At 42.1% G+C, this 13,752-nt stretch overlaps 1 protein-coding gene across 2 annotated transcripts in view; it reads left to right on the forward strand.

Moving 5' to 3' along the window:
* The window catches only part of LOC143326616 (plexin-A1-like), a 249,698-nt gene extending 236,392 nt beyond the window's left edge, over positions 1 to 13,306 (forward strand). For both annotated transcript variants that reach the window (XM_076740331.1, XM_076740332.1), the window contains exons 30-33: positions 1,472 to 1,641; positions 2,679 to 2,891; positions 5,488 to 5,638; positions 7,567 to 13,306. In XM_076740331.1, coding sequence (XP_076596446.1) covers positions 1,472 to 1,641; positions 2,679 to 2,891; positions 5,488 to 5,638; positions 7,567 to 7,662 — 630 coding nt within the window. In that variant the 3' untranslated portion in view covers positions 7,663 to 13,306. The remainder of the gene's footprint in view (positions 1 to 1,471; positions 1,642 to 2,678; positions 2,892 to 5,487; positions 5,639 to 7,566) is intronic.
* The last annotated feature ends 446 nt before the right edge of the window (positions 13,307 to 13,752 follow it).

Genomic DNA, 13,752 nt, shown 5'->3' on the forward strand with positions numbered 1-13,752 from the left:
ATTTGAGATCCACGCCAACATGGTACAAGAGTGGGGTCATATGACAGCAAGGACAGATAGAACTGGGTATCTGTAGCATAGCTATGGTAAGACAAACTGAGCAGATAGCCAGACCAAGGGTGGTGGTAGAGGTTGAGAGAGGAGGAGCACCGAGCACCTTGGCTTCTTGTCCTTCTCATGCTGAATGGTTGCTCTGTGACAGACAGCAGTGCAGTTTGAGTGCGATGAGCTTGACAGACTTGAAATCATACTGGTTTGGTTTGAGAGAGGAAATCAGAGACAGCCTTGCATAGGAAAGGTAGTAGACCAGCCTGTAGTTCTGTTTTCTTGAAATGGGTTCAGCGTGGGCTTTTTCAGCAGTGGAGTAACCTGAGCCTTCTTAGTGTAAAAGGGGGAGGGGGATATTGCAGTGGGCAGCAGTTACAAGAGAACCAGCATTTCAATTTCCACTGGTAATAAGAAAAAAACAGATTAATAACAGGTGGACTCATGTGGTGCAGAGTACAGGGACGCAGATACAGGAGGTATGGGGAGAGGGGTAATTTGTTGAGGAATGGAAGATTTGGCCATGCATGATGAAAAAAACAGGCAAATGCAATTGAGAAGCTCATCTTGTCCTTGTCTCTCCATGGCTGTCTTTCTGTGTCTGTCTGCCTGGGCGTCTTGTCTATGCAGATCTCAGTCCTTTGATCCGCGACTGGGACAAAATTCATTCCTGTTCCATTTCGCAACGGCTGACTAAATACAATCCCCAAACATTTCCGCCGTAATAGATTCTGCCAGATGGAGAAGTCTGGGAAACAAATGTGTTGTTAGGGAAATTCATTTAGCTACATTTGATGTAATATTGAAGCATTGTCATTGGAGGAAAGAGCCATCCCAATCTAAGAGCTGAGGTTCCTGTTTGTGATTCTGCCACAGTCACAGAGCCAGAGTTATCACTGTGATTCCCAGTGGTGCCATTCATACTAAAAATGTACACACTTATGGTCCATTCCGGTGCTGTGGATACAAGTGAGAGGAGGTTATACACTGTGTTCTCTTTCACAACACACTGAAACTATATTTATTGTCATCCTCTACCTTCTCTCTGAATGTTCAGAAGATGTTCATCTCCTCCGGGTGAGTGGATTGATCATGAGTAGTAGCACAGAAATGCTCCTTGTGAATGACCAAAATCAATACAAGTAATAAAAAACAAACAAAAACTCTCTAAAAACGAAGGCAATATCACCTGTTTTAAAATGTCAAAATAAATCAGTGACAGACTACCCCGAAAAGACAGGGATTCACAGCTCACAGTTCTATATAATAATTTGAAACCTTAACGTCTAATGTCTAAGCCACTTTAAACCACTAATGTGTCCACTAAACTCAATTCCATTTTAAAACCATTACAGGTTACGGTTGAAACAATCATCCTAACAGCAGCATAAAAGCAGAATCCTTACTCTTTGTCCTCGTCCTTTAGGGTACGTTACAGAAATTTGTGGACGACTTGTTTGAGACCATCTTCAGCACAGCCCACAGAGGAAGCGCGCTGCCGCTGGCCATCAAGTACATGTTCGACTTCCTGGACGAGCAGGCTGACAAACACTCCATCACAGACTACGACGTTCGACATACCTGGAAGAGCAACTGGTAAGTGAGGGAGCTGCTCTCTTTTCAAACATGCCTACTGAAAAATGGATCACAGTGTCATGGGAACTGAATACAGTGTTCCAAGACGGCACCCCATTTAGAATTTCTCTTCCAGCACACAGAGATCTTCAGGCATCTTCACTTCAAGCGCTTGTGACATTTGCAGTAGAGTCTCTTGCTGGCTGAGCTGAGCTGACTGCCCACCGTAATAGTGATACTAGAATAATATGTTGATTTAAATATAAATTTAAGTAGTTACAGTTATTTTTTAACCAAACATTGCCAGGTTCCAGTCTCTCAGATGAGAGGATTGGTTGCCTTGCTTTGTCTTGTAAACTGAATGTCTTTGGGTTTTGGAGTGTTGGTCACCCAAAACAAGCAATTTGATGACATCACTCTGGACTTTAGGAAAATTTAATGGCCACTTTTTTAACATTTTAATGACCAAACAAGCAATTGATTGTTCCAGAAAATACTCAAGAGTTAAACCTACCTAAACATACTCATTTGCACCCCTATATTGGACCAAATACGTACTGGGACATTGTGTTAATGGTAATGTTATATGACCATATGCAAATGGTTGGAAAGTAAATATCTTGGTGACCAACACTGCATACCAAAGTCAAAGTCAAAGATGAATGAATTACATTTTCAGATTAGCATTGAAATATATGTTCTAGAAATTATTTATTCACATCTATTTCATTAACGGATTTTACTTTATTTGCACAGCATTTAGTTGAACTTTTAATGAAGTTCTGACCCGTTTTTTCTATCAGTCAGCTGCTGCATTGCCTGAACATGGTGAAACCTACTGAGAATGTAAACCATGAGAAAAACAAGTTTTAATGCATACGATGCACCAATCAGAGCTGGAAATCATGCAGTGTAATATTAATAATAGTAACATAATCAACCTGAAGGAAAGCACTCAGTCTCATGGAATGGTGGTGTATAAGACAGGGTGCATGGTCATACAGGACATTGCCATGTCACATTTAATTATGTATGGTTACATGTTTCCTTCTCTCCAGTCTTCCTCTGCGGTTCTGGGTGAACGTCATCAAGAACCCCCAGTTTGTATTTGACATCCATAAGAACAGCATCACGGATGCCTGTCTGTCTGTGGTGGCCCAGACCTTCATGGACTCCTGTTCTACGTCAGAACACAAACTAGGAAAAGACTCACCTTCAAATAAGCTTCTCTACGCTAAAGACATACCCAACTACAAGAACTGGGTGGAGAGGTAAGTCCAAGTTGAACTCAGGCAAACTGACATTCAAATCAACTACATTAAATCAGAAGTAAATCAATATATTCACAGCTGGAAATGCTAAGTGAAAAAGTTCGATATGAGTTGTTGGAAGCTGGAAGGGCTGACTAAACAGCAAATGTGTCTTCAAAAATGAGGTGGTGAGATCAAAGTTAAGTACTAAGCTAAAACAACTGTACAATTATAAGAACATAACAGGTTGAGCTTTATCTGGTACTAGCATTTAAAGCCTTCAACTGAGTCAGAGCACATAACTGGATTAAATTAGTGCAAAGAAATCATGTAATGCAATTACAGCAACCTGGTTCTTGGCCTATAAGTAGGAAACACAGTTGGGTAATACCAGCTCTGTCTGGAACATTTTAAACTCGCCATGTGAATTCAGGTCCAAGACAAAAATTCCCTTTTATTTTCAAATCCACTTCAACTGTAAAGAAGCAAATGATGTAAGAAAACACGCAGGTGAGAGACAGGTTTGTAGCAACTGTTTGCCATCGCTCTGCAAATGCAGGCTGCCTGAAAAATGTCCTCTGGTTCACCCTTCATCTTTTATTCAGCTGCAGAATGTTTAACTAAACTCGAGATAAGTTATGCTCCAGCGACGCTTGCCACAGTCGTTTCCACTTTTGGGGAAGAGTCCAGTATTCTTTAAGTAGCTTTGTTTGGCAGCGTGCACAACAGCTCCTCCCACAGTATGCATTGATGATGGAAGAGTTGGGATTTTTATCCAGATTGCCAAGATATCATGTTTACAGAACAGAGAGTAACAACTGATGATGGTAATTAATTCATCCTTAGACCAAAAAATAAAAATAAATCATTTGATTAGACTGTGTTAAAAAGTAAATTAGATGCATTCTTCTCTCTCTTCGGCTGCTGCAGCACTCAGGAGCTAAAAACAGAAGAGCAGAAAGTTGCCCTGGTAGATGGTCCATTCCTTCATTTCGAGCAACATACTTGAATGTGCTACAGTACGTCCTAAGGCTTGCAGAGAGTATTTGGAGGCAGTATGAGATAAGGATTTATAGGTGATGGTTAATTGGGCACAGTTAAACCTTGTTTCTATTATGCCTCCAAACCTGCACTCCCACCCCGGCCTGCCCTGCTGCAGTAAACCTGGAGATAGTTGAGATATGGATTCTGCAAACAGGTCTCGGTGCAGCTCAATTGTGGGATATATTCTTAATACGCTGCATTGTTCGCTCAGTGTGTTTTCTGCCTTTCTCACTTTCAATGGGCTGCTTGCTCCTTGGATGCAGCCAACAACACTGAGTCGATAATGTGAAGGTTGTTGGTTGCTCTGACAGGATGGACCTCATTAGGGACTGAATGAAAATGATCGGGATGGGGAAGGAGGCTGAATTTTAAGATACATCTCATTATCATTTATATGTATTCATTTATTTAAAAGGCTCTCTTCAGCATTAATGTTGATCTTTTTTTATCCTCCCCTTGACAGCAAAAGTAACTACAAATCTGTTTGCCCAAAATCTCAAAATGATATTGTGAGGTTGTGTTGATTTAGGACCCAAAGGCAAACCTCAGACAAGAGGCTTGAAACAGTTCAAAGGCAATTTTATCAGGAAGTTGGTGAAATGGGGTTTGCAGAGCTGGGCCAGGGTTGACGGTGGAGCGGGGCAGCCAGCGAGGGCTTCACTGTCGGCTGGAAGGCGGACTGGTGATGCGCTGAGCGAGGCAGGCGGGGAGAGGTCACTCGAGCATAATGAACCTGAGGCACAAGGAAACAAAGTAAATCTGGGTTCAGGTAAACAAGAGGAAGATATTGACGAGGGCGAGAGCTTGGCCTTAGCGTTAGTACCACATATAAACTGAACAATCTGGCGAAGGCTGGAGTGAAGATCGGGGTTATATGTGCCGCTTGGGCTTGTTGAGTGCAGGTAGATTGGCAGCTGGAAGGAAACGAAGGAGAGAAAAACACTAGGAATGAGTGAAAGGCGCAGCCACGACCACAACGAATACATCTAATTTTGAGTTAAGATCTGCTAAATGCACAATTTGTAAAGCCAGTGGATGATTGGAGTGGACACATGTAGCAGCTCTGACACTGCTGATGGACTTGAGCCCAGTGTCTTCACCCCACCCTGAATTATATTACACGATGACTAAGGGATGACTAAGGCAGTGACGGCTGAATAATAAAGCTTATCAGGGAAATCACATCTAAATCTGTGATGATACAAAGTCAAAAGAAACCTCCCCACGAGAACAAATACATAACAGCCCCCCACTCCTCTCTTCCTGCCTAATAATTTTCCTTCAGTCCCTAAGTTTTCAAGCAGAAAATCTTAAACCTGTACGTGCTATTGAATGATATCCTGTCCGCCCCTCACATATCCATTTGTCCTGTTAAAGTGTCCTTGAGCACAGAAGTGACACATCCGCTAAAGAATTAACATGGAACTGGATCAATCCTCCAGTGAGAAGACTGGTCACCAGCTGCCACTGCTTGCATTCAGAATATTTAACAACCGCCAAATCCAGCCTGTAAGTCAAGTTTGGGATGGAATACAAATATGTGCCAAACTCTTTTTCCCGACCTTTCCTCCAGGTATTACTCCGATATCTCCCGTATGCCGGCCATCAGCGATCAGGACATGAGTGCCTACCTGGCAGAGCAGTCCCGCCTGCACCTCAGCCAGTTCAACAGCATGTCTGCTCTGCACGAGATCTACTCCTACATCACCAAATACAAAGACGAGGTGAGCTCCCACTGGATGTGCAGTAGAATCAAATAGAATGGGCAAGAGTGTTGTAATTACTGGGTAGCAGTGTGTGCTGTGACATTGTCCCATTACTTGTGTTGACTAATACCATGAGGTCATTTTAATTCAATTACACTGATAACCAGTCCACATCGGTACAGGCTAGAAGGCACTATCACCATTAGGATGCACATTAAGGCGTTAGCTTAACACATTATGAAGCTAATGGAGCTTCATTAAATTTACGTGATTTTTTCTCCCCCAAAGACCTACATGTACAGTATTCTGTACAAGCCAGGAGTGTGTGTGTGTATGTGTATGCACGTGTGTTGCATATGTTAAAGGAATAGTTCGATATTTTGGGCTCATTTGCTTTCTTGCTGAGAGTAAGATGAGAAGATCAATACCACTCTGCTCTATACACACTGAATATGATGCTACAGCCAGCAGAGTCTTGCCATCGCCGCAAGGTTGCCAGGCAACCAGCAGAGACTCCAGGAAGTACATATGAGCATGACAAAATAAACTGTGTCGAACTATCCAGGACATTTTCTGTGTCACACACATTCAGAACTACCACGTCCCATATACGTTCTTTGCATTTATTGTATTGTTCAAAACTTACAAGAACTCTTTATTTATGGTATTGGTGATTGGTTCTTTTATCATATATACACCTATTTTTCCACATACTTGTTTACATAATTGTCCTGTCTATTCTTTACCTTTATTTGTTCACTTTTGTTGTCCTGGTTGTTAGCTCTTCATCTTTCTGTGTAAGTATATTGAGAGTAGGAGAGAAATCCCTTGTATGCGTACACATACTTCACCATTAAAGCTGATTGTGATTCAGAAACACACATGCGGGCAGTTAGCCAGCTTCATCCACAGGAACAATCAATAGTTTGAATTTTTGGTTGGCTTTCTTATTGAGAGTTAGGTGAGGAGATCGATATCACTTTCATATCTGTCCTGATAAAACCAGCCTGTAAAAACAGCAATTTGTGGTTTTAATTTTCTTGGCCGGGATCACTGACTTGAGCTGGGAGCCAAGAAAGGCAGGTGACCACATACATGTACATATAATGTTGTTTTTACACTTTTTTTTTTTACACAAGATATCACGTTAGTTCATGAGCTTTGGAGGTGCTGGTTATTACCCTTCCATCCCTTTATTTTCTGCTGCCATAAATAAGTGGTAGAAGATAAGTCGCCTCAGCCTCTTCCCCTTTCCTCCTTCCTCCTCTCCATCCCTCCATCGCACCAGTATTACTGTAGTTAGGCTGGCTGCCTGCAGCTGGCTCCATTCAAACCAACTGCTCCCCTTCATTACAGCCTATTATCCAGATGTAGGCAGCTGCACCGTCCCATCGCCTCTAACACATGCCTTGACCTTACACGCACGTTCACACACAAAAACACACAGAGGCATCAATGTACACAGATGTCCTTAACACACTCACATACACGTGCTAATGCACATCGGCACATTCACCACAACACGGCACCACAAGGACAAATGCACACATAAATACAGCATCTTTCTGCGCTGTGCTGCAGCACCTCCTCCCTCCCTTGTTTATGGTACACTTAATAAGACACCAACACACACCCACACACACACACACACACACACACTCCTGTACACACTCCCAGTGGCCATTAACATGCCATTATAGACATCCCACTGACCCTCACATCTGCCCCACTAACCATGTCCATGTTGTCAGCATCAGTTTAAAATGTAATCACTAACAAGGAACTGAAATTAGCCCCAGAACGCTCTCTGCTGAAGAGCTGCTGTATCTGAGCACCAACACGTGAAGTAACATAGTCACTCAGTGATTTGCCTCATGCTACAGCATTGAAATAATTGATTAGGATCTGATGAAGTGCTGTAATCTTTCCTCCATGTTTGCGCGCAGATCCTGTCGGCGTTACAGAAGGATGAACAGTCGCGCAGACAGCGGCTCCGCGGCAAGCTGGAGCAGGTCATCGACACCATGGCCCTTGCTAGCTGAGGACCGGCCAGTCACGCGCCTTGGCTAGCGGAGAACTGGCCAACCAACACGCCTTCCCTGACAACCTTTGTGACATTTTGACCCTCGACGTTTGAAGTCTGTCATTATCACCCTCACGAACAGCAAAGAGCAGCAGCGGAAAAGACTGCAAGGACACAAGCACCCAGCAGCAGCAGGACACTGGAGAGACAGCGGCGTTTGGAACTAAGGCCCCGCCGGCCGGGTTGGCTTCTTTTTTCTCTCTCTCTCTCTGAGCCACCAACCCAGCCCCAAACAACCAAATCAAGCGCACCCTCAGATGATATGGACCTCAGCTCAGGAGAGCATTTATTTTCATCAAGGCCCTCATCACAGCTAGAGTAGTACAGGAGAAGCAGTTGGGTACTTTGGCCACAATCAGGACCAGTACATGCACAGTGACCATAAAGTCATCTAGCTGAACACAGAGCTGAAATGCTTCGGGAAAAGTACAAGCTGCCAATGAGTAGCTTTCCACAGCCAAGGCTACGGTTCAGACTGTGAGCCAATAAAAATCCAGGATATATTAATGTGATACTTGATCCCTGCTTTGATGCCCTCCTCCAAAGGGAGGTCAGAGGTCAGGGACAGCTACAGAGCAGCAGCCATGAAGCTGGAAGAGATTCAGTGTGTTGCTCAAAGACACTTCATCAGGGTGGATGCTTGACAACACAGAGGCTGCTGCCACTGCAGGGCAACCAGGAGGAAGGACTTTGCAGGGAAACTCGTCCTCCAGTACTGACTCTCCCACTCCTTATCAACAGGAACTCCGTTGTAGTCTAACAAAGGATGTTTTCAGTTTCATAACTCTGCATTTGATTTAATATTGCATTTGATTTCATTTTCCCTCCAAACTGCCTACTCTCCCCAGTGCTGTGCCACTTGTGTTACTGCTGAATTTGCACAACAAAGCTAAATCAAAAGAGAGAAGAAGATATATGAATATATATATATATATATAGATATATAAATACAACCCTTTTGTTTTTAAAACAAGTGGAAAATTGAAAAAAATGTTTTTTCATTGTAATGTATAAAAGATAGAAGTTTGATTTGATATTTCCAAGATGGAGAAAATTCTGAAAACACAAGGAAAAAGTCGTCCTGTGCCATGTTTTACTTTGAATGTTGTTTAGTGCAAAGAGACTTCTTTTTGTTAGATGAAATGTGCTATGATGAAAATGTTGTCATGCTTAGTGACCGAAAGTGAGAGTTTAAAAATAGGTAAATGGCAAATATATATATATATATATATATATACATATATATATATTACAGACACTTTCTGTATGTCATGAGGTCTTGGGGCCGATATGTGCTACATGTTTGGCTCTAAAGGCAGTCAAAAGACAAATGATGTTTGGAAGTCGCCTGCAAGCCGCCTGACCTACAGTGCTTTTGTGTTTGTTTTAGAGAAACCAAATACATGGAGGCCTGGTCAGCTGATTTGGATGAGACAAAAGTCATTTCTGTGGAGGCCAGCCTCACGCTGTGGTAGCAGACAGCTGTAGAGACACTAGGCAGTTGTTTAAGTTGAACCCTGGTCTTGGTCCCTGGTCTTGTTTTCTAGACTTCTCCTCTTTGTCTGAAAAAAAGTAATTAAGGTGTGCCATCCAAAAATCAAGGCCAGTTTGGTGTGCAGAAGAAGGTGAAACAGTATTGTTTAATTTTTGGCTTGTTTTCTAGTCTGCAGTGAGGGTGGCACAGCTAAAGGTTCGATTTTTGAAATGTGAATGTGGTTTCTGAAAAAGATAATGAAATGTAGCTTGATTTATGTAAGTGTTTTTCGTACCAGTTGAAGGCCTTTCTCTTTTAGCGTTTTGTGGTTTTATAGGGGTAAAAAAAAAAAGAAGAAAAAAGTTAAAATGTTTTCCTTCCAGTTCGTGCTGCTCCACATTTACTCGCAGTGCTTCAAAAAACATGCATTCATGAACAAGACATTCCTTTTTCCTGAGTGTAAAAAAGGTACAAGGCTAATAACAAAGGCTAGAATATACAGAAAAAAAGTTCAACAAACCAGGGTACTATATACTATATGTGGTGGTCCATCCTGAAAGAGCTTGTTATGAAATGTAGAGCATCAGACCAGACATATTAACAACCAGATCAGATGGATCAGAGGTCGAGGAAAACACTCCTCTCATCCCTGTTTGTTTTGACAGTAAATAGAAGAAAAGCAGGCTTAAAAAGCATCCAATGCACTTTTCAGAACAGTACCACAGGACAACAGTTACCGATGCCTCAAAATCATTTTCTGTTTCTTCCTCTTCAGCAGCGCTTCCCTCAGATTTGTTTTCCGTGTGAAAGAGTCTAACCAGCTCATACTGGAGTGCTCTGTTTCAGTCCAGCGCAGATGGCGTGGAGCTTTGCAGGTGCATCAGGAACCTTACAGTCCTGGGCTGCCATGAAAGGTCCAGTAGGTGTCCTTCAAATCCTCTGAGTTATCTTCTTGGTTGTTTGAGAGTCTGTGCTAAGACAGCGTGAGCTGCAGTTTCAGAGAGGAAACTAAAAGATTGCAGAATTTCTAAGTAAGTCTTACTTTCTGGGTTTTTCTATCTCCGTGATGGATCGTTGTGATTGCAGGGAGAGCTGCTCTTCAGTACAATCCAGTGGGCCAAAGGGAAATCCCTAAAATACTTTCAAGCCCGGTAAAACTATTAGACCTTTCCACATCCCATTTTGTCATTCACACAATCAAATTCTTGTGTTTGTTCCAAAAGGGCAAACACAGACGTCAGCTGGGAGACTGAAAGTGTGAGCAACCAGACGGACCGCTAACTGACATATCCAGTCAGATTTGTTCAGTCTTGGCTGTTTTCCTGTAAGAAATCAAAGTGTCACTATTGCATTTGGTGCGATTGGTGACGTTGTGGTGAATTTGTGCCTCTGCCCCTTTGGATTGTGCCTATGAGCAGCAATCCCAATGTTAAGACATATGATTTAAAAAAAAAAAGGCAAATAATAAAATAATAGCTCTTTGCTGATGTTAGCTGCTGCACATGAGGTGATGAACTAGAGAACATGCTCGTCTAAAAATCAGTCAGAATGTTTAGTTAATCGAAGGATATTTCTCGGCTAAATTCACATTGAAGTGAACTCCATGTATTCCTTACTGTTGGCAAAATTAGCATTCTGTTGTTGCCCAAGCTTCACTTTCTAGGGAAAATGAATATATGGCGAACTTAGACTTTGTAACTTTGACTCAGTCCATTGTTCAGCCCTCTCCTTTGTCCATATCCTTTTACTTTGTCCAGGTGTTAAAACTAGTTTTTCAAATATACCTGTACCAACTCTTATGCCACCAAACCATCGCAGGTTGCTGCTGTCAAGTGAAAACTCTCGAGCCCAACAAAAATACATTGCCCTTGATGTTTAATGAAACCCTTTAAAAAAGTATGTACTGATCTTCAGATGTTGGCCTACTGTTCCCACTGAGAGGCCGTGTTTTTCTCTGACAGCAGAAATATGTGTGTGGACTGAATGAAATGTACTGTATGTGCTTCAATACTTGAACCGCTGATCTACACAGGGTAAAACAACATACAGGGCAGCTGACCAAAGCTATATTCATCCACATCAGGAGAACAACTCCGTGACAAGAAATTATCTTTGATCCATCTGCTCTTCAGTTCCTCCACAAAATGATTTTAGTGCTCATTATAGCTATTTAAACACCCCCTCATTGAAGGTGTTGTGTTTGTCTTTATGCTTGATGAATGGTGAAATTGAGGCGATGATCCTTCCATGAAGAGGCACTCATTAACACCATTCAATTTGAATTAATAACTGAAACAGTCTGCGGATGTGGACCACTGCATTGATGTTTGACTGCTATTCACTTGCTCAATTGTTCTTTTGATGAAGACGTGTAAAGTTGATTTTAGTGATGTGGAAAGAGTAATGAGGCTTAGTCAGTAACCCCAAGGATCACTTTGTAAGGAGTAAAAAAGAAAAAAAAAAAAAGTTCAGCAAGATGGCAAGATAAGGCCCACTTTGTCTCTGGTGCTTTTGTTTCTTGGTTTTGCTTCTTGTTTTCTGCTTCACCACTTGTTGGGGTGAAAGATGAAAAGACTTGGGCAAGGCAGAGGAAGCGCTTTGAAGACCATGGTATCGCTTCATTTTCCATTCCGTTGTATCTGTGGCGTTCGACTTCCACACAGAAAAAGACAGTGATGAAGGAGGGAGGAGGAGGGTGGAGCGAGAGAAGGGAAGAGGTGGAGGGAGAGATTCTCTCGGCGATTGACTGACGCAGAGCTGTTCACTGTGCCTTGTCAGCCTCTTCCCATACTGAAAATCACGTTTATTTGCATACACTCAAAAAAATGGACAAAGAAATTAATGTAAATATGCATTTTGACAACTATCATGTACTTGAAGAACAGTGCAATATTTGAGGAAAAGTGCTCATTTGCTTTCTTTGTGAGAGTGAGATGAGAAGACTGGTACCAATCCCATGTCTGTGTGTTGAACACAGGGCTGGAGTCAGGACACATTTAGCCTAGCTTAGCATGAGAAAGCCATGGTAAAGCGCCTGCTGACACCTCTAAAGGTGGCTCAGTAAAAAATTGTATGCCAATTATTTGACCTTACATTGAGAGAAATGTGGTGATTTCTTGGAGAGTAACATGCTTGAACTACAGTCTGCAGTACACAGTGAAGAAAGAAAAAACTCATAAATAACCATTTTTCCATCCTCTTTATTGTTCATGCAACGGATTAAACAACACAAACACGGTTGTACATTTCAGGTTGTTGGCATGTTGATCTTTTCCCTTTGCTTCGCCCCTGCTTTCAGTCTTGCTAACCTGAGCTAAGCTAACCCCCTCCTGACTCCAGCTGTGTACCTAATGTACTGGCACATGAATAATATTATCATCTCAGCCTTGAAAATAAAGTGAAAAAGCTCACTTCTTGTTTGTGAAGCCGGACCAGGAGCTGGTCAGCTGAGGTTATCATAAAGAGTACAGAAAGAAACCAATGAACATCTTGTCTTTCTGCTAAACCAAGCTAAGCTAACTGCCCTGGCTCTAGCTTTAGCTTACAGACGTGTGAGTGGTGATCCTTTCGCCTTTACTTGCTCTCAGCCATAAAGTGAATAAGGTCATTTCCTGAGAAATGCTTTCAAAAACCCACACTATGTTTTTCATATTTCCTGAAAGCCATCTGTAAATCTATTCTGAAGTGTATGTCAAATGTACTTATTTTTCAGTATGGGCAGCACCCTCCAACATGACACCTCCTCACCACCGCACAACCTTAATATTTCCCTCATCTGCCATTTTTGATCCCTCCGAACAGCAACACTCAGAAGTTTCTCATCCCTCCGGTTCTCTCCAGCTTCCTCACCTGCTGTGTTCACTTTGATTAAAGAACATTTCAGAGAAGGAGCATGGGACGTAAAATACCTTCACACACAGATTAAAGAGGAGAGAGGTAGAAAGAAAAAAAAATACCTTAAAGAGTTTTAATACTTTATGAATTCTGATACCTTTTTAAGAGTTTCAGACTTGAAGCTGCTGTGACAGGTTTTGGCTGTTTCACGCCCGTGTAAATATCCTGCTCTTTCCTATTTTGCAGATTTATTACGTGTAAATAGACACGCATCAAGGAGAGATTAAACATGTTTTTCGCTAAATCGGGCTTGTCTGATGTTTTCATTCCCCGTCCCCGTCCCTATATACCCTCAAAGTTGTGGATTTGAAAGTTGTAACAAGTTTTAGGTTTATCTCAAGTTCACGTCACCACGAGAGAACTTGAAAGATCAAAGCAGCACATATGAGACTTAAATGTTATTGTACTCTATGCAGTCTGTTCAAGCAAATACTGCTGCTTCTGTTTGATTTCCCCTCTGTTTTTTCACAGCTCTATTGATGAGGACATTGACAAGGATGAGAAAGAAAATGATAAAAAGCCTTCACTTTACAGTCTCTGCTGTCAGAAATCCCTTCCTGAAGCGAGCCAGGAAGATGCAGAGCTCAGTTTCAAGAGCGCAATCATCATCCACATCCACTCACTTCTCCAACCATGTGAAAAGAGTGAAACTGTCCCAGGGAGTGCCAGACCAGTGAATCC

Source organism: Chaetodon auriga, chromosome 10 (genome assembly GCF_051107435.1).
Source record: "Chaetodon auriga isolate fChaAug3 chromosome 10, fChaAug3.hap1, whole genome shotgun sequence".
NCBI classification, from domain to species: domain Eukaryota; kingdom Metazoa; phylum Chordata; class Actinopteri; order Chaetodontiformes; family Chaetodontidae; genus Chaetodon; species Chaetodon auriga.